General features: G+C 42.6%; 1 protein-coding gene across 8 annotated transcripts in view; it reads right to left on the bottom strand.

Moving 5' to 3' along the window:
• Positions 1-1,039: 1,039 nt before the first annotated feature.
• cdh23 (cadherin-related 23) overlaps positions 1,040-20,528 on the bottom strand; it is a 658,884-nt gene continuing 639,395 nt past the window's right edge. For all 8 annotated transcript variants that reach the window (XM_068020420.1, XM_068020419.1, XM_068020422.1 and 5 more), the window contains 5 exons: positions 19,019-19,059; positions 17,852-17,912; positions 12,476-12,605; positions 11,699-11,821; positions 1,040-4,845 (listed from right to left, as the gene is read on the bottom strand). In XM_068020420.1, coding sequence (XP_067876521.1) covers positions 4,522-4,845; positions 11,699-11,821; positions 12,476-12,605; positions 17,852-17,912; positions 19,019-19,059 — 679 coding nt within the window. In that variant the 3' untranslated portion in view covers positions 1,040-4,521. The remainder of the gene's footprint in view (positions 4,846-11,698; positions 11,822-12,475; positions 12,606-17,851; positions 17,913-19,018; positions 19,060-20,528) is intronic.

Genomic DNA, 20,528 nt, shown 5'->3' with positions numbered 1-20,528 from the left:
GTGTCACAAGTCAGCAGCTAAGATGTAATATATATTTGAATGTGTTATGGCCCAAATCTCTGCCCATCTCTTGCCACTCCACATAGCTCTCCAATCAGATTTCTGTCTCTGCTACATCACCAAAATGGCTCTAATCAAAGTCATAAACATCCTATGTGACAGACCATGGTACAGAACAAAACGAATGTTGCTGTTCTCTCCCCATAACCCTCTATAGAGCTGTTGATGAGTCGCATAATAACATAACCCAGAGCAATGGTGTGATGTGGCATCTATAATTGGCTATAACATTTTACTTCAATCCCTTTTTTAAACAAGTACATAAATTAGAGTGGGTTTTATTATTTAATGTCTTGCTTTGATGTTTTTAATTGACTAATGGGGCCAATAGTTACTGAAGTTCTCCAACCATGTCCATTTGGAAGGTTAGACAGAGGGGCCTGAGGAACACTCTTAGCAGGAGATCGGTCTATTTTGTCCATCAATCTTGCTAAGTTTGGGCTTTAAATACAGTAATGTTTCCCTCCAGACGTTACTTGCAATGCTATTAATGTATATAGCCCTTTTAATATGTCTGATCTTCCCATTGTGCTTCTCACAATGAATCCCTTTCTGTAGTGCAGTGGCTTCTGTAGACTGATACAGCAGCCATTTGCAACAGCAAGGAATGACCAAATACTGTGTGTGGTAGTGCCGACTGCTGAGGGAATGATTGCCAAGGTACAGGGACAACTGTCTTGCTGTATTGAAAACTGCCATGGGCTCTTTACCGTAAGATAGCTTTCACCTGAATCATGAGAGAATAAAGGCTCTGGAAGCAGCTGGACATCATTGACTATCTCAGTGCATTGCCAGTTCTTCAATCCCCTGTGGCACAGCAGCTTAAAAGGAAATGAACAAGATAGTTCCTGGACACTGACCTGATTTCACCATCTCATTCTCCTACATAGAACCTGGGGCAAGGAATAATTATTTAAGTCTAGATTGAGAGGAAAATCAATCACCAGGCACAATTCAAACTAGTATTTTTTGTGGTTACACAAATGAAACAAAATTAGCATTCAGTGTTCCAATTAATCTCTCTCATCTCAACATTGAACCAGATGATACACTAACATTTATAACAAATATATTTACAAGTCTGTAAATATTTACACATTTATTATAAAACACAGCTGTCAACCTTATACCCAACTGGAGCCTTGAAACTGTGCAGAGAATTAGTGTTCATTGCTTCCCTGTTCATAGGAATTTCCATCTTCAAACAGCTTTAAATAATGTTGGCATCAAGTTGTTAAGCACTGGACACTGGTAGCCCACAATTGTAGGGCTCTTGCAAAGGTTAGAACATGTAAGATTTGAGTTAGTTTCTTGGATCTAAACGCTGGGATTCCCTTTAATGCCACCTCTCATCTTTTGTTGTTTGAATCCTGGCTCTGAGTAAGTTTTTAGTGAGATATTCTGATGTATCCTTGGACTCTTAATTTGTGTGTAATGCTACTCTGAAGTGCCCTTCGGACAAGTTATTCATAAGGTTTGTATAAGCAACCCTGCTGTCAGTGAGCAGGGCCATAAACCATTCTAAATTGTCGCAATTTCATAACTTTGCCATTTACATGCATTTTCCCAAATATTTGTATGATACTCAACATGGCTTCTGGAAATGGTGATGTCTTAGAGACTCCGAATCCTATTGACATTATTTACCTGGATTTTTGAAAAGCCATTGATTAATGGACTTCATGCTAATTTTACTCGAGTTAGCATTTTGTATTGGAGGGAGTTTGATATGCTGGATTGGGATCTGGCACCACTCCAACAGGCAAATAGTGGTGTTGGGGTGAGATTAGTAAATTTGCTAATAGTAACAGTTATTTGTGTTAAGACAGCAGAGGAATGCAATCCTGAGGGAATTAGATATGCAAAGGCAATGAGCCAAGAACAATTTGCAAGGAATGATGCTGAAAGTAGTTCAGAGACTAAAGGATAGATGTGTTGCTGTTCATTGATCACTTAATGTTGCTGACCAATGCAGAGAAGCTGTAGCCAAAGCAAACAATTTTGGGTTCTGTGACGAGAACCATGCAGTACCAATTAGACAACACCATTCTGTCATTGTACTAGTGCTGGTTTGAACACTACTGGAGTACAGTGCCCTGTATTGGGCAGCTGTTAAGATAGGTGACATAGTGACCTTGGAAAAGTTTCAGAAGATTGCTTTAATTGGTTTATTCAATTCACCGTGTAGATGTAGTGGAGACTGTAAAGAAATACATGAAAAAATGTACAGGCACGTTTGGTGCGCCTATTGATAGAATATTTTGGTTTGACAGATTGGGGAAGTACCTGCGGACTTGGGTTTATTACACAGAAGTAGGACGAGGCTAGATAGTAATGGTTTCTTGTCCCAGTAGTGCGCTTCTGGAAAGTATTGCTGGCTGGTGCACTGGTTCCTGATTGGGGCAGAGAATTTTGCAGATGTTTTAATTTCACTTGATGTGATTTTGTTCTGTTTCCTCTTTGGAGATTGCATGGTTGTGGGATTGGTGGTAAAGGTGGCTACGGTGATGATGCAGACACGCGATTATGCCGCAGGCTTGATGGACCAGCTTGTAGTCTCATCCCTGTCAGATGTTGTATTGGTCATGAGATATTTGCTGGCTATTTTGTTGGTTTCTGTATTAAAAGCTTTACAGTATGGCCTGATAATCACCAGAGGAAAAGTGGCATGTTGCATGGGTTACCAATTATGGCCTGCATTGTAAGAGCTTTAAACTGGAATCTAATGTCTGCTAGGATCCTTGATCACTTGGAGAGAGCTGTTTGAAATAGTCTGACTTGAAACATTGCTTCCCTTGGACTCCTCCATATATCTCAACTTGAGCTCAACATCAAATATCAGTAGGTGAAGGGGGGAGGGGCTTCCAACTTCCTGACTATAGAAAGGTAACAGAAATGAAAAAAAACACCTGTCTGGGAAGACAATGGTAGCCAATGCAAAAGCAACTCCAAAAGTCTTCTATAGGCACATTAATAAAAGGATTTGGTCAATTAGGGACCAAAAACGGGATTTACACAAGGCATGGCTGAGGTACTAAATTACTACTCTGCACCTGTCTTTCCCAAGGAAGATGATGCTGCCACAGTTGTTGTGAGGAAGAGGCAGTCTTAGAAAGGCTGGCTGTACTTCAAGTTGATAAGTCATCAAGACCAGCTGTGATGCATCTGAGGATGCTAAGGGTGGAAATTGCAGAGGTATTGACCATAGTCTTCCAAGCCTCCTTAGAGATGTAGCCTGGAGAATTGCAAATGATGAACCCAGCAGCTACAGGCCAGTCAGTTTAACCTCAGTGGACAGAAAGCTTTTAGGAATGATAATCTGAGACGAAATTAAGTCACTTGGACAAATATGGATTGATTAAGGAAAGCCAAACGAATTAAAGGGTAAATGTTTAACGTACTGCAGTTGATATAATGTACATGGAGTTCCAAAAGATGTTTGATAAAGTGCCATAGACCAGGCTTGTCAGCAAACCTGAAGCACAGGGAATAAAAGGGTCAGCATTGATATGAAATTGGCCGAGCGAGCAACAGATGGTCTACAGTGGGGTTCCGCAGGTGGCAGTATGCGGACCACTGCTTTTCTTAATCTGTATTGATGACATGGACTTGGGTGTGCAGTGTAGGCAGATCATGCAAAACTTGGAAGTATTGTGAACTGTGAGGATAGAGATGGACTTCAAGAGGCTGGTGAAGTATGTGGATACATGGCAGATAAAATTTAATACAGATCAGTGTGAAGTGATACATTTTGGGAGGAAATATAAAGGATACATGTGATGCATGAGCAGAGGGTCTTGTGGGTATATGTGCACAAATCATTGAAAGTGGCAGGACAAGTTGAGAAGTCATTTGGGATCCTTGGCTATATAACTAGAGGCATACAGTACAAAGGCTAGGAACTTAGTGTGAACCTTTATAAACCACTAGTTCAGCCTCAATGCAAGGATTTAAGCATGATACCAGGGATGATGGACGTCACTAATGTGGATAGAAGGTTGAGAGGAGATTTGCTAGTAGAGGTGTTCATAGGGGTATGAACAAAGATGGGGAGAAACTGCTGTCATTGGCAGAAGGGTCAAGAACCAGAAGACACAAGTGACAGGCAAAAGATCCAAAGGGGACATGAGGAAAATTTTTTTTTTATTAATGCAGCAAGTGGTTAGGATCTGGAATGCACTGCCTGAGATTGCATCTGCCTCCACTGCAATCATGGCTTCCAAAAAGGGAATTGGATAATTATCTGAAGATGAGATTTGCAGGGGCATGGGGTCACAGGCAGGGAAGTGGGACTAGATGAGTGGCTGTTAGAGAGCTGGGCTGAATGGCCTTGTGCGGTGTAACGTCAGTCCATTTGCCATACATCATTTAAACAAAAAAGTGATTGCAGACAGCATCTCTGTTTCTTGTCAACAGCTAACCCCAATGATCATGTGTGGTCAGGACACATTGACCTTGATGTCAAAGTTCTGTGATTTCTAGTGGTATCTCCATCACCCTTTCTTTCGCCTTATGCAAAGGCGTGGACTTCGCAGACTCTGTTTTGGCATTCCTGTCCACATAGCTCCCACTCTCTGTGTTCAGGGTTTCCAAGGATCTGACCAAGACCCTCTGGTCATCCTCTGGCAAACTATTCAGATCAGAGGCCAGCAAGGTGCCAGTGCTGCCATGCACCACATGGATGCCATCAGAGCCTTTCAGCTCCACCGGGTGCCGGTGCTTGAAGCGCAGAGTTCCACGACTGGGCGGCTTCTCATCGTCATCCTCCATGTCACTGGGAATCAGCTGCAGCAGGGTGGGGGAGGAAAACAAGAGCATTAGGCTTAGGCAAATACATGGCTTCCAGCAAAAACACTTCCATTCTACACCTCCATGCACAGAGTGGTCTTTTTGACCTCAGAGCCAAGGAGTTCTGCATTGTGTTAGTGGAGCTCATAAATTGCAAGTAAACATTCAACTTTCAGGATTTCATGAAGTGCTGCATTTTGTTCAGAATGTGGTCACTTACAGTTTTGGTAATATGCTGAATGGAAGAGAGCAGCCGATAGATCTAGGGCTACATAAACCATTACCAGTAGCAATGCAGGTTAATAGCGCAATAGAATTCAGAAGCAGAAAAACTGTTCAAATTGCATCCAATCTCTGCAGCATATATATGGCTCAGTTCTGATCTCCATGTTACAAAAACAGTATAGAGGCAGCGGGGGAACCTCCAAACATGGATATCACAACTGACGTGCACACAGTCAGTAAAGATTGAACATGTGTCTGTGGTAAACAATTTGCGGGGTCTGTGACCGGTAATTTCAGGTTTGAAAAGTTTTTCTACTGTCTTTAAAGAAAGTAATTGCAAATGTCAGTTGCACAGCTGACAAAGCAAAGCATTGCTTTCTGAGCTTGGGACAGATTTGGGGTTTTTTGGTGGGTTCAAATAGTTGAGATGTACTAGCTGCATTCAAGTAAACGGAGTCAGAACAACAGGGACGTTCCCCTGGCCCAATTATACAAGAAAATCCCAAATATCTTATCTTTACCTCATTGCTGTTTGTGGGAACTTGCAGTACACACATCAACTTTCCATGCAGTGATGACCAAAAAAAAAATTCACTGCCTGTGAAGCAATTTGGGAGTATAGTGAGAGAGGAAGTTTAGATAGTTTAGAGATACAGCACTGAAACAGGCCCTTCGGCCCACCGAATCTGTGCCGACCATCAACCACCCATTTATACTAATCCTACACTAATCCCATATTCCTACCACATCCCCACCTGACCCTATATTTCCCTACCACCTACCTATACTAGGGACAATTTATAATGGCCAATTTACCTACCAACCTGCAAGTCTTTTGGCTTGTGGGAGGAAACCGGAGCACCCGGAGAAAACCCACGCAGACACAGGGAGAACTTGCAAACTCCACACAGGTAGTACCCAGAATTGAACCCGGGTCGCTGGAGCTGTGAGGCTGACCACTGCGCCACTGTGCCGCCCCTCTGAAGTATTCAGAGGTTTAACATCTTTGAAAATGGATAAATCCCCAGGCCTGGATGAAATATATTCTCGGCTGCTAAAGGAAGCAAATGAAGAGCAGAGGCTCTAGGTGTGGTGCCAGAGGACTGGAGGACAGCTAACGCTGTAACACTATTTTAAAAAGGGAGACAAGGATAGACCAAGTAATTACAGGCCAGTCAGCCAAACCTCAGTGGTGGCAAAATTACTGGAAAAAATTTGGAGGGACAGAATAAATCTTCATTTAGAATGACAGAGTCAGCATGGATTTGTTAATGGAAGGTCGTGCCTGACTAACATTGAATTTTTTGATAGGGTAATGAGGAGGGTCGGAGGGTAGTGCTTTTGATGTAGTCTAACATGGCAGGCTGGTCATGAAAATAAAAGCTCATGGGATGCAAGACAAAGTGGCAAGTTAGAACCAAAATTGGCTTAGAGGCAGGAAAAAAAGGGTAGTGGTTGATGGGTGTTTCTAGTGGGGTTCAGTATTTTTTTTTATTTGTTCATGGGATGTTGACATCGCTGGCTAGGACAGCATTTATTGCCCATCCCTAATTGGCCTTGTGGTGGTGAGCCGCTGCCTTGAACTGCTGCAGTTCATGTGGTGTAGGTACACCCACAGTGCTGTTAGGGAGAGAGTTCCAGGATTTTGTTGACGTTGAGGACTCCCAGGACAGCCCGCTCCTGACTATATACCATTGTGCTGCCACCTCTGCTGGGTCTGTCCTGCCCGTGGGACAGGACATACCCGGGGATGCTGATAGCAGTGTCTGGGACGTTGCAAGGTATGATTCATTGAGTATGACTATGGTAGGCTGCTGCTTGACTAGTCTGTGGGAGAGCTCACGCAACTTTGGAACAAGCTCCCAGATGTTAGTAAGGAGAACATGGCTGGGTTTGCCATAGTCATTTCTGGTGCCTCGTTGATGCTGGGTGATCCGGCCAGATTCGCTCCTGATTTGTAGCGATTTGATACAACTGAGTGGTTTGCTGTGGGTATGGAATTTCATGTAGGCCAGACCAGGTAAGGACAGCAGATTTCCTTCCCTAAAGGACATTAGTGAACCAGATGAGTTTTTATGACAATTGACAATGGTTTTATGGCCATCGTTCGACTAGCTTTTTTTAAATTCCAGATTAAGTTCAAATTCCACCTTCAAGGGAATATGCAATAAATGGTAGGATACTGAGAAGTGTAGAGGAAGAGAGGAAACTTGGAGTGCATGTCCACAGATCCCTGAAGGTAGCTGGACTGGCAGATAAGTGAAGAAGGCATATGGGATTAGCTGAGGAATAGAATACAAGAGCAGGGAGGTTATGCTGGAACTCTATAAAATGCTGGTTAGACCACAGGTGGAGTACTGTGTGCAGGTCTGCTAACTGCACTATAGGAAAGATGGGATTGCAATAGAAAGGGTACAGAGGAGATTTTGCCTGGACTGGAGAACTTTAGTTATGAGGAAAGATTGGATAGGCTAGGGTGGTTTTCTTTGAAACAGGAGGCTGAGGGAGACCTAATTGAAGTATATAAAATTGAGGGGTCTAGGTGGAGTGGATAGGAAGCCATATTCCCCTTTGTTGAGGGGTCCATAACCAGGAGGCATAGACTTAAGGTTAGAGGTAGGAGGTTTAGAGGGGATGGAAGATCTGGAACTCACTGACTGAAAGGATGGTAGGGGCAGAAAACCACAAACATTTAAGAAGTACCTGGATGTGCACTTGTCAGTGCCGTGGCCTACAAGACTGTGGCCCAAGAGCCGGAAAGTGGGACGGCTATTTGTTGGCCAGTGTGGACACGATGGACCGAATGGCCTCCTTCCTTGCTGTACATTTCTATGATTCTATGAATACCATGGCAAATGGTTTACTGTCAAGCTACAGTTGTACATTACAAGAGTAATTACACTTCATGATGGAGCACTTCAGTTAAGTGGTGTTCTGAGGTTTTTCAATAAATGGAAGTTAATTCTTTCTCCTGTACATGTATCCCAACTCATCTCTTCATCCATTCAGCATGCAACAGATTTTGTTTTACATTTTCTTTTCTAGGAATGTTACTTCTAGAGCTCATTTTACACAACACTGAAACTGTATTAAACCTGACTGCAGAGTAAGTGCAGCAACGCAGGTAAACACATCACGATTAGATAATTATTACCAGGTACCCTTTTCAAGACACTACAAGATATAATCAAAAAATATGCGATTTACATCTGAAATGAGTTGGAGATTGTTTTGTGTTTATCCTAATCCATACAAGCATTTGTCAAATTGCTCTTTGCTTATGAACAGAAGTCTAAGCACAGATAGGCGAGAGTTTCATTGAAGGTAGGATTAATGGCATTTTAAGTTACAGTCTCAGGTCTGATTACCTCAATTTGTTTGAGAACATGCAATGCAGTAATTATTATCTCATTGCCTTTAGCATTCCCAAGTTTCTCAGATTGATGAAAATGTGAAATGCGTAAGACAGCTTATTATGGAGTTGTGACTAGACAGTCTTTGTGATGGAGATAGCTTTGGAACAGCAGGGCAGAGGGTGGGAGGTGGAATTGGAGTTTGGGGCAAGGGTTTGTGGAAGGGGTCAAGGGCACTGGCTTGATATTCTGGACCTTTACCTGGAGGAAGCCCAGACTCAACCAGGTCTGCATGCTGAATAAACAGTCTGACAGCACTAAATCACTGGAGACCTCGAGGAGGGAACAGGAAATGTGGCATAGTTACAGCATCACCATACTCATGGAGGCTCAATGCAAAGTTTTGGATGATGTTGCCAGGGTGGCATGTCAGAGAAAGAGGTCCAAGGATAGATTCTTGGAAGACAGAGATGATGATGTGTGGTGACAAGAGGAGACTTTGATAAAGGTACCGTGGTTAAAGTTGGGCAACAGAGGAAAGGAATGAGTGGTTGTCTGTGTTAAAAGGACAGAGTGATAATTGTCATGCTAGGACCCACCTGCCAAGAATGAGGCACATACATTTTGTCATGAACATTGATTTTTAACTGTTGTAGCGAGGAAATGATTTGTTAAACAGATCAGCCATGGCTGGAAAAAAACATTTACATACTAACAGGCATTGAAGGTGTGGAAGCACATTCCAGGGCCTGCTAAGGAGGATACAGTCCACAAGGGCCAGGGCTGGTTAGACCAGCTGGTCAAATGACTACCTGGCTGTTCCAGTGTTTTCTTTTGAACTGGCCACAGAGAATTGGAAGTCAGAAAGTCTGTTTGCTCCAGAACTGAGAAGATCTCTTTCCTGTCTGCTCCCATCTCTTTCTCAAAAGCCTCTGAATCCACTGAAGACACATGAACCGCAAGAGAGAAGAGTCTCCTACAGTGAACAAGGTTTAAGAAGAATACTGGGCCCCAAGAAAAAGTAAGATCTAGCTACAATCAAGTACTCTACAGTGAGGTCGAAGAACTGTAACAACAATTCTTTAGGTATTGCCTTTAACCTTTCCACTTTATTTTTCTTCTGCTCTTTTCTGTCTCTATTTGCATGTGGGTATCGTGTATGCATGCTAGCGTGGGACGCGGCGTGTATCCATAAGCATTAACCAAATTAGTTTAATTTTAAGTTTAGTAAATTTCAACTTTTCTTCTTTAAACCTAAGAAAGCCCGTTTGTGCTAGTTTCTTTGCCTTATAATCGAAAAGCAGTGAACAATGATTCACCAAGGGGGAACTAAGAAGACGGCATGTTTAAAATTAAACCCTGTTACGGTAAGACTAGGTGAAGGCTGAGAGGGACCCCTAGACCCATTTCTCACCTGGTCGTAACATAATGCATTGCCACAGAGGATGTAACAGGACTTTTTCAAAACAGCCATCTCAGTGTGTGGTAAGGGATTAAAAGCCAAATTGCAAGGATCCAAACAGCAAATTACCCGAGGCTCTGTACCCTTCCCTTTCAACATTATTGCAATATCTTTTAAACACATTCCGTTTTATACCTCTGGCCGTGCAGGAAATAAGGCAAGAATTGTATGGCAAATGTTCAATATGTGACTATTGATTTGGTAAGATGATGCCTATTTTCTAACAGTCTGTGTCATGGTCCAACATTGTTAAAATTACTGAGGTAAGTAACATTTTAAAAGATGAAAATTGAGCCTGAGAGAGAGATTCAGGTGGGCTGGGGGTAGTTAAGAGTGTGATACTGAAAGTGGTCACAGAGCAACGAGTGGTCCATTTCAACTCAACCTATCCACATTATTCAGCTGCTGAGATTACAACCCTTTCAGATGGACTCTCACAGTAACTTGTAGAGTTCTGCAGGCAGATAGCGTCGCTGCAAGAACTGGACAGAGAACCTCATGGATTGAGGCAAACTGAATCATTTTATGTCAGTAGTTCTCTGATGGCATTCTACCTGGAGCCTGAATGGGACAGAGAGACTGGTAGGAAAAGATACAGTACCTCCAGGTAAGTCAAAGTTTCCTTTTGAGTGCTCCTGCCTGATGTGCATCAATGATTTGGTATAAGCTTGAGGATTACACTTACATATTCAACAAATCTCAAAACTGAATCCGAGAAGGTTCACGTTTGCTGTGTATTTTGATGAGTTGTCATGAGGATCCTGAGAGTTCACTAGTTTTGCACAATGAAACACAGATAGCTGTAGTGAACTGCAAGGTTGTGAGCTTGTGCTGAGGAGGGGAATGGAATCACATGAAGGCTCTGGGCTGTAATCCAATGCTGGGGCTGTTTGAAGGGAGCTGACAGATGCAAAGAAAAATTTATGACCATTTAATTTGAGCCTTTCAATTAGAGTACTGCCTTGCAGTCTCCGGCAGCTATCTGTTCACTACATTAGCCTCATGAACTCACTGCACCTCATACTGCACAACATGACACCCAGTTTCCACGCTCGGCTGATAAAAGTAACAAGCCACACTTCACACTGCAAACTGGCTCATTCCACACCAGCTGTACCTCCACGACAGACGACTGATCCCCGCTGGCGGCGGATTTGTGAGCCAACCGAGCCGCGAATAGCTTCTTCAGCCGCAGGTAGTCATCCAGAACCACTTTCAAGAGGGAGCCCTTGAAGTAATGCACAGCAGGTGAAACATACACCTCCTTCGTGAGTACTTGGGAGGTCGGCTAAACTTTCACTGCATCAGGTTATCTCAATGTTCAGTGCTTGCAGAGGTCCTTGTAAATATCAACAGTGGTTTTGGTCCTAATCAGAAGGTTCCTTATGAAATCTAGTCTTCTCAGGATAATTAATAAAATCATATAATGAATACATTGGGCCTGTGTCAGCTATCCGATTTCCACTTCCTTTCCTTCCTACCGTGTTCTTGCACTTCCCTTCTGAAAGTCACTATTGCATCTGCTTCAACCACCTTTTCAGTCAGCGCATTGCAGCTCACTGCGTATTACTTTTATTTTCCTCAAGTCACCTCTGGTTGCCAACCCTTCTGCCACTCAGTTTCTCCTGATTTACTGCAATACATTCAATTCAGTGTTTACACTTGCTGACTTTTTCCAAAATATAAATTCCGAGTGCAAATAGGATTTTTGTTCAACTCGCAACAACTACTTATTGCATCATCTTTCTCAATGTATTGAAATGTTTTACAAACAAACACTGAAAAGAACAAGATGCAACGTCAAACATACCTTAATGGGGCCTTCTCGCATGATCTGGCCCAGTTTTGCAATGCTGTCATACTCCTGTATGGCTGCACGCAAGTATCGATCATCCTCTACTTTAGATGTGGGTGGTTCACGACCAAAAGTACCCTTTAAAGGAAAGTTTACAATTGTTGAGTTATCAGACATGATAATGATTTGGAGAGAGGTCAGGTTGTTACTCTGGTAAGCTCTTACATTAGGGTGACTTCAGTGCAATTGCATGCAGAATCAAATGTCAGGATTCAGTTCCAGGACAGTGATGTCCATGCAGCACCTCCTGCTGTCACATTACCCTTCAGGAGCATCTCCCTGTGGGCTCACTGGGCTCCATGATTAACATGCAGAGCCACACAGAATGGGGTCAGCTCCCTGTTTATTCAGCTAAGTGCTCTCAACCTGAAAGCAGAATGTAGACTTTACAATGCCAACCATCTTGGGGTTGATGCCATTATTGGAAAGATGGTGGTCCTGAGGATACCAGCAGGAATGAGGCAATAATGCTGGCTTTTAAGGGCCTCCCCATCGCATTGTCTAAAATAAATCAGCATCTTAGATTGTGAACAACTAACTGGCCTAAAATATCTGATAGAGATTATTTTGTTTTGTTATAAATTCTTGAAGAGTAGGTATAGCCGAGTGTTCATACAAAGTCAAAGTGTTTGCTCTCCTGAGCTCCTGTTACGGTGACACTTTAGGAGAAGCTTGGTGTTCAACAATCAGCACAGAGGGTCATCAGATTATAAGTGTGGCACGTGAACATACATGGGTCCTGGCTGGACTGTTCCAGAGGTCAGTGATATCGCTGAGGTTCTCTGGCAGGTCGTCTTCGTGCTCAGCCTGAGCCGCAAGTTCCAGGTTCCTGCAGAAAGGATCAAGCCAGACTGGGTTTGCCCTGCAACAAGACATTTACAGAGTGAGATTAGTGCCTTGTATACTGCAGGAAACCCTCCAAAAGACTATTAAATCCCTGCCCTCACTCTCCACTATCGCCTCTCTGCCCATGCTTTTGGGCACCTGTCCTAATATTGCTTTATAGAACCATAGAAAAGTTATGGCACAGAAGGAGGCCATTCAGCCAATCCTGTCTGCGTCGGCTGAAAAAAAAAAGCTAGCCGCCCAATCAAATCCCACCTTCCAGCACCCGGGCTGTAGCCTTGCAGGTTACAGCACGTCAGGTGCATGTCCAGGTACCTTTCAAATGAGTTGAGGACTTCTGCCTCCACCAGCAATCCAGGCAGTGAATTCCAGACACCCACCACCCTCTGGGTGAAAAAGATTTTCCTCATGTCCCCTCTGATCCTTCTACCAATTCACCTTAAATCTGTGCCCGCTGGTAACTGACCTCTCCATTAGGTGAAACAGGTCTTTCCTGTCTACTCAAGAATGCAAGAAATCGGAGCAGATGTAGACCAGCCTGCTCCACCATTCAATACAATCATGGCTGATCTTGGGCTTCAATTCCACATTTCTGCCCGCTCCGCATATCCCTTGATGCCCTGTGAGACCAAAATATCTATCTATCCCAGCCTTAAATGTATTCAATGATCCACGACCCTCTGGGGTAGAGAATTCCAAAGATTCACAACCCTTTGAGTGAAGTAATTTCTCTTCATCTCAGTCCTGAACGATTGACCCCTTATCCTGAGGCTATGTCCCTGTGTTCTAGATTCCCTGACCAGTCAGAACAATCTCTCAGCTTCTACCCTATCAAGTCCTTGCAGAATCTTCTATGTCTCAATGAGATCGCCTCTCATTCTTCTAAACTCCAGAGAATACAGGCCCAATTTACTCAGCCTATCACAGGACAACCCCCTCATCCCAGGGACCAATTTAGTAAATCTTCGCTGCACTGCCTCCAGTGCAAGTATATCCTTTCTTAAATGTGGAGACTAAAACTGCACACACTATTCCAGGTGCAGTCTCACCAAAGCCCTGTACAATTTTAGTAAGACTTCTTTATTCCTGTACTCCAATCCCCTTGTAATAAAGGCCAACATGCAATTTGCCTTCCTAATAGCCTGCTGCACCTGCATGTTAACTTTGTGCATTCCTTCTACGAGTACCCCCAAGTCTCTCTGAACATCAAAACTTACCAGTTTCACCCCTTTTAAAAAATATTCTGCTTTTCTGTTTTTATGACCAAAGTGAACAACTTCATACTTCCCTACATTATACTCCATTTGTCATCTTGTTGCCCATTCACTTAACCTGTCTATTTCTCTTTGCAGCCTTTCTATGTCCTCCCCGCAGCGTACCTTTCCACCAAGCTTTGTATCATCAGCAAACTTAGATACATTACTCTCTGTCTCTTCATCCAAGTCATTAATATAGATTGTAACTAGCTGAGGCCCCAGCACTGATCCTTGCAGCACTCCACTATTCACTGTCTGCCAACTTGAAAATGCCCCATTTATGCTCACTCTCTGCTTCCTGTCTGTTAACCAATCATCTATTCATGCTAATATATTACCCAAAACACCATGAGCCCTTATCTTGCCTATTAATCTTTTATGTGGCACCTTATCGAATGCCTTTTGAAAATCCAGGTATACTACATCTACTGGTTCCCCTTTATCTACCCTACTAGTTACATCCTCAATAAACTAATAAATTTGTCAAACAGGATTTCCCTTTAGGAAAACCATGCTGACTTGTTCTAATCATAACTATACTTTTCCAAGTGCAGTGTTAAGACTTCTTTAATAATAGTTTCCAGCATCTGCCCAACAACTGATGTTAGGCTAACTGGCCTGTAGTTCCCTGTTTTCTCTCTACCTCCTTTCTTGAAAAGTGGCGTAACATTTGCCAACTTTCAATCTGACGGGGCCATTCCTGAATCTAAGGAATTCTGGAAAATCATAGCTCGCGCATCCACTATCTCTGCAACTATCTCTCTTAGAACCCTAGGATGTAGGCCATCTGTTCCCGGGGACTTGTCATATTTTCGCCCTTCAAGTTTCTCCAATACTTTTTCTCAGCTGATATTAATTTCCTTAATTTCCTCATTCTTTTTAACCCCTAGGTTACTGCCTATTTCTGGTATGGAACTTGTGTCTTCTACTGTGAAGACGGATACTAAATGATGATTTCTCCTGTCTCTGCCTCTAAGGGACCAACGTCTACTTTAGCTACTCTCTTCCTTTTTATGTACTTATAAAAGCTCTTATAATCGGTTTTTATATTGCTGGCTAGTTTACTCTCATTCTCTTTTTTCCCTTATCAGTTTTTTGGTGACCCTTTGCTGGCTTCTAAAACACTCCCATTCCTCAGACTTGCTGCTATTTTTTGCAACATTGTAAGCCTCTTTTAGTTTAATACTCTCCTTAACTTCCTGAGTGAGCCACAGATGGGTCTTTCTTGCCGAGTTTTTGTTTTTGAACAGAATGGACTTTTGTTGAACCCTTTGAATTGTTTCTTTAAATGTTTCCCACTGTTCATTTACCACCAAACCTTTCAGTCTATTTGCCCAATTAACCTTAGCCAGTTCTCCCCTCATACCTTCATAATTGGCTTTGTTGAAGTTTAAGATTCTTGTTGGTAACTGAAATGTGTCACTTTCAAACTTAACATGAAATTCAATGGTATTATGATCACTATTTCCTAGTGGATCTTTTACTATGACATTGCTTATTAACCCTGCTTCATTACACAATACGAGATCTAAGATAGCCTTATCCCTAGTCGGTTCTACAATGTATTGCTCCAAGAAACTGTCATGAAAGCATTCTACAAATTGATCTTCTAAACCAGTGTTGCCAATTTGATTGTCCCAGTCTATATGCACAATTCATACATTACCTTTTTACATGCTCCAATAATTTCCCATTTAATGTTCTGTCCAATAATGTAATGGGATAACAATAATAATACTGTTAGGGGACCTGTAAACAACTCCCACCAGTGTTTTCTGACTCCTGCTATTCCTAATTTCCATCCAAACTGATTCTACTTCATGATCTTCTGAGGCCAGATCCCTTATTAATGTCTTTATGTCATCCTTTACGACCAGGGCTACCCCTCCTCCTTTGCCATTCTGCCTGTCTCTCCGAAATATTGTGTACCTTGGAATATTCATTTCCCAACCTTGATCTCCTTGTAACCATGTCTTGGTAATGGCAATTAGATACTCTATCGAGGCCCCTCATAGTTTTGTACACCTCAATTAAGTCACCCCTCAGCCTCCTCTATTGTAAGGAAAACAAGCCTAGCCGATCCAATCTTTCCTCATAGCTGCAACTTTCAAGCCCTGGCAATATTCTTGTAAATCTCCTCCGTACTGTCTCCAAAGCAATTATGTCCTTCCTATAATGCAGTGACCAGAACTGTATGCAGTACTCCAGCTGTGGCCTAACCAGTGTTTTATATAGTTTCAGCATGTCATCCCTGCTATTGTATTCTATACCTCGGCCAATAAAGGAAAGCATTCCATATGCCTTCTTCACCACTCTATCTACCTGTCCTGCCACCTTCAGGGACCTGTGGACATGCACTCCAAGGTCTCTCATTTCCTCTACCCCTTTCAATATCCTCCCCTTTATTATGTATTCCCTTGCTTTGTTTGTCTTCCCCAAATGCATTACCTCACACTTCTCCGGATTGAATTCCATTTGCCACTTTTCCGCCCATTCAACCAAACCATTGATATCATTCTGGAGTCTACAGCTATCCTCTTCACTATCAACTACATGGCCAGTTTTTGTGTCATCTGCAAATTTCCCAATCGTGCCTCCCATATTTAAGTCCAAATCATTAATTTATACCACAAACAGCAAGGGACCCAACACTGAGCCCTGTGGAACGCCACTGGAAACCACTTTCCATTCGCAAAAACATCCATTGACTTCTACCCTTTGTTTCTCGTCAATGAGCCAATTTTGGATCCAACTTGCCACATTCCCCTGTATCCCATGGGCTTTTATTTTTCTGGCCAGTCTGCCATGTAGGACCTTGTCAAATGCCTTACTAAAATCCATATAGACCACATCCACTGCACTACCCTCATCAACCTTGTTACTTCCTCAAAAAAGTTCAATTAAGTTAGTATGACACGACCTTCCCTTAAAAAATCCATTCTGACTATCCCTGATTAATCTGCGCCATTCTAAGTGTCAATTTATCCTATGTGGCTGTGTACAATTTTTATAATACGCATGTAAAGCGCATTATGACATTTTACTACATTAAAGGCACTAAATGAATGTAAGTTATTCTTCATACACAATCAACCTCAAACCTGAGGGGGAAATTTCAAATGCCTTATTGCAAGTCAATAGCAAGTAGCCTCTGTTAATGGTAGCATTATTTTGGTCACTTTTAGGGGAAGATAGTCCACTGAAGTCCTAGGATTTTGGTGACATAAGCATCACTTTGATGCAACATAAAACCAACGTTAAGTGGGTTTCAAGTAGAATGCAGAAAAATTTCAGTTCTAGTTCACTTGTCACATATAGTTTTGACACCTAATGCATCACAACTAAGACACTCCCTATGCAGTAGATGCCATTAATCTCTTGGGAGAGATTAAATACCAGATCACAAAGACCAACTAGAGGGCATAATGGCACTCTAAAACCCATTGTTGATTAGAATTAAAAGGTTGGTAAGCAGAGAAACTGACTGGGAGTGCAAATCCTCTGCAAGCTCCTGAGATTTCAGCCACTTGCTCCACAACTGTGATATGGGCGGCGCAGTGGTTAGCACTGCAGCCTCACAGCTCCAGCGACCCGGTTCAATTCTGGGTACTGCCTGTGTGGAGTTTGCAAGTTCTCCCTGTGTCTGTGTGGGTTTTCTCCGGGTGCTCCGGTTTCCTCCCACAAACCAAAAGACTTGCAGGTTGGTAGGTAAATTGGCCATTATAAATTGCCCCTAGTATAGGTATGTGGTAGGGAAATATAGGGACAGGTGGGGATGTGGTAGGAATATGGGATTAGTGCAGGATTAGTATAAATGGGTGGTTGATGGTCGGCACAGACTCGGTGGGCCGAAGGGCCTGTTTCAGTGCTGTATCTCTAAACTAAACTAAACTGCCTCACAAGTATGTCTGTACCGAGTCATTTGTTCACTTCTCATCATTGAAGCAGGTTGTGGAAGTAGATGTAATCAACCTTTGGACCTCAGCCAAACCTTCGTGTGACTTACCCTTCAAATGAATACTTGTTGGTGTTTGGCATGTCCAGTATGTCCATAAACCCTTGGTTACCTAAACAGAAACACAGGTACCTTTTCAGACTCCAATGCCTGCTCTGTTTCAAAGTGCTAACATGCTGTTGAGGCGACTGATATGTGATACGTTCTGCTGCAGTTCCTTCAGTTTATCAGGCAGAGATGATAAGGAAGTAACAGAAAATGACTGACAGGAGGAAACAGAGAGTGATACAAAGACGGTAAGAACAGCATGACTACAAATGGATTCACTAAAGAGAAAAACTCGTTCACATGAAAAACTATCAAACCAGTGAAATACATTGACGTTTGAGCAGGAGGTACTATTGGGAGAGTAGGGACGTTTGAGATGAATACTAATCAAGTAACTCCCATGATTAACTAAACAGGGCGTTAAAGCAGAAATAGTGGATCTTTTCATGGTAAACCAGAGGATTAACTGTTTTATAAGGACACGATTGTTATACCATATAATACACTATGTATTTTCTGCTCAGAGGGAGAAGTGTCTCCATAAGGCCTCGAAATCTAAATGTTGTTACATAAACACAGGTTAAGGTCACTCAAAGCTTGTTTCGTCACAGAATTTGCAGCTTATTCCTAGTTCCCCATCCAATGTGGAAATCAGCCCTTGTTTGACAAACTCATCTACTGAAAGATTCCATTAAAACCCTACTAAATATGGATAAAGTGAGGTGGCAGTGGATATGATAAATGCAAATTGCTTTACATCTGATGGATGATTTGCAGTCGCTGTAGGAAATTGCAGCAGCACATTTGCACAAAGCAAGACCTCACAGATGACGAGTGAATGAATGACCAGATAACTATTTCTTGGTGGTGTTGGTCGAGTAATGCATGTTGGCCAGGACACTGGGAGAACCACCTGCTCTTCTTTGAATGGGGCCAGGGGATCATATAATCAGACTGACAGGACCTTGGATTAACACCCAATGTGAAAGATGGCACTCTGACCTTGCAGCACTCCTTTAGAACATCACCTAAGTGTCAGACAAGATAAATGCTCAAGTACATTCTGCAGCTTGAACTCTCAACCTTCTGACTCCAAAGTTACTGACTGATCCAATAGTTTGACATGCAATGTGCTTGAAAACACTGACAATTCTCTGAGTGCTTGCTTACCAGTGGAGCCTGCAACAATAGCCTTCAGTTTTCTTTTGTGCCTGTTGGCAATAAACAAAGATATTTTCAATATTTGGAATAGCGAGGGAAGTTTTTATCACCACACTTCAAAAGGGAGATTTATACACACTGAGGTGAGTACAGACAAGATCAGTTTTGAGCCCAACTGTAAAGTAGATGAGCTGTGAGGAAAGAGAAATGTCACAGTCTAGATTCAGGGCGATCACATTGAGATACGCAAGTACTAAATGGTCTAGGTGAAGAATATTAATTTGAGGGCAGTATGATTTGTAGAAGGAGGGGGTATTTCTAAAATGTTATTTCAAAACACATCTTAGATTCCCCCACCCCCTATCAGTTACATGGGTAGATTGGAGAAGCTGGGGCTGTTCTTAGAGAAGATAAGATTGAGAGGAGATTTGTTGGAGGTGTTCAAAATCATGAGCAGTATAGACAGAGTAGATAGAGAGAAACTGTGCCAGTTGGAGGAATGGTTGAGAACCAGAGGGCATTGATTTAAGATGACTGGCAAAAGCAGCAATGGTGGGCATGAGGAAAAACTTTTTTTTTTTTACACACAGCAAGTGGTTAGGATCTGGAATGCACTGAGGGTGTGGTGCAGGCAGATTTAATTGAGGCCTTCAAAAGGAAATTGGATAAGCACAAAAATTGCAGAGCTACAGGGAAAGGGCAGGCAAGCGGGACTATCGGAGTTGCTCTTGCAGAGAGCTGGCATGGACATAATAGGCCGAATGGCCTTCTTTTGTGCTTTAACCATTCTAAGAACAGTAGTACAGTTAAAAGGATGACAAACATTTGTGATAATCTGCCAAGGAAAAATACTGGAATCAGCTAACTTCAAATTGCAGTTGGATGCTGAATTGGAGAAATAAGCATGATGGTCTTTTCCTGTCCTTGACATTCGCTGAACTGCCATGTGTTAGAGATGAAGCTAATTATTGAACTGAAGGGGTGGGGGGTGGTTATAGCTGTTTGGTGCCATACCCTCGTTAGGCAGTCTATTGTGAACTTCCCCATTCACTCTGGCTGACTGCTAGAGAGCTGTGTGTGTGTTTTGTCCTTAGACCAATTCTGCCCAGTGGCTGTAGGGTGAATTTGTCAAGTTTGCTTTGTTTCTATGAGACCCACACGTCAGCAGCCACTGACCCCAGCCAGCAGTGTACTAAACCCAATGCAAAGGCAGCTGTCAAAGCAGGCACAGCTCGTGTAATGGACTCCCCTAAAAACAGTGCCTCGGTGCTGGCTGGAAACCTGACAGGAGGCGTGACTGTGGATCATTTAGGATACAGGTTGTCTGGGATGATGTGTGTTTAAAAACATTGTTTTATTCTCCCTTATCCTGTGGACATGCTTTAACTTGACTCTGATAAAACAGTTTAAGTTTTATCTGAAATAAAAACAGAAAGTGTTGGAAATACTCAGCAGGTCAGGCAGCATCTGTGGAGAGAGAAGCAGAGTTAACGTTTCAGGTCTGTGACCTTTCATCAGG

Source organism: Heterodontus francisci, chromosome 42 (genome assembly GCF_036365525.1).
Source record: "Heterodontus francisci isolate sHetFra1 chromosome 42, sHetFra1.hap1, whole genome shotgun sequence".
In the NCBI taxonomy this organism is placed as follows: Eukaryota; Metazoa; Chordata; class Chondrichthyes; order Heterodontiformes; family Heterodontidae; genus Heterodontus; species Heterodontus francisci.
The sequence above is the reverse complement of the archived record's forward strand: the minus strand, read 5'-3'. Positions and strand labels throughout refer to the sequence as shown.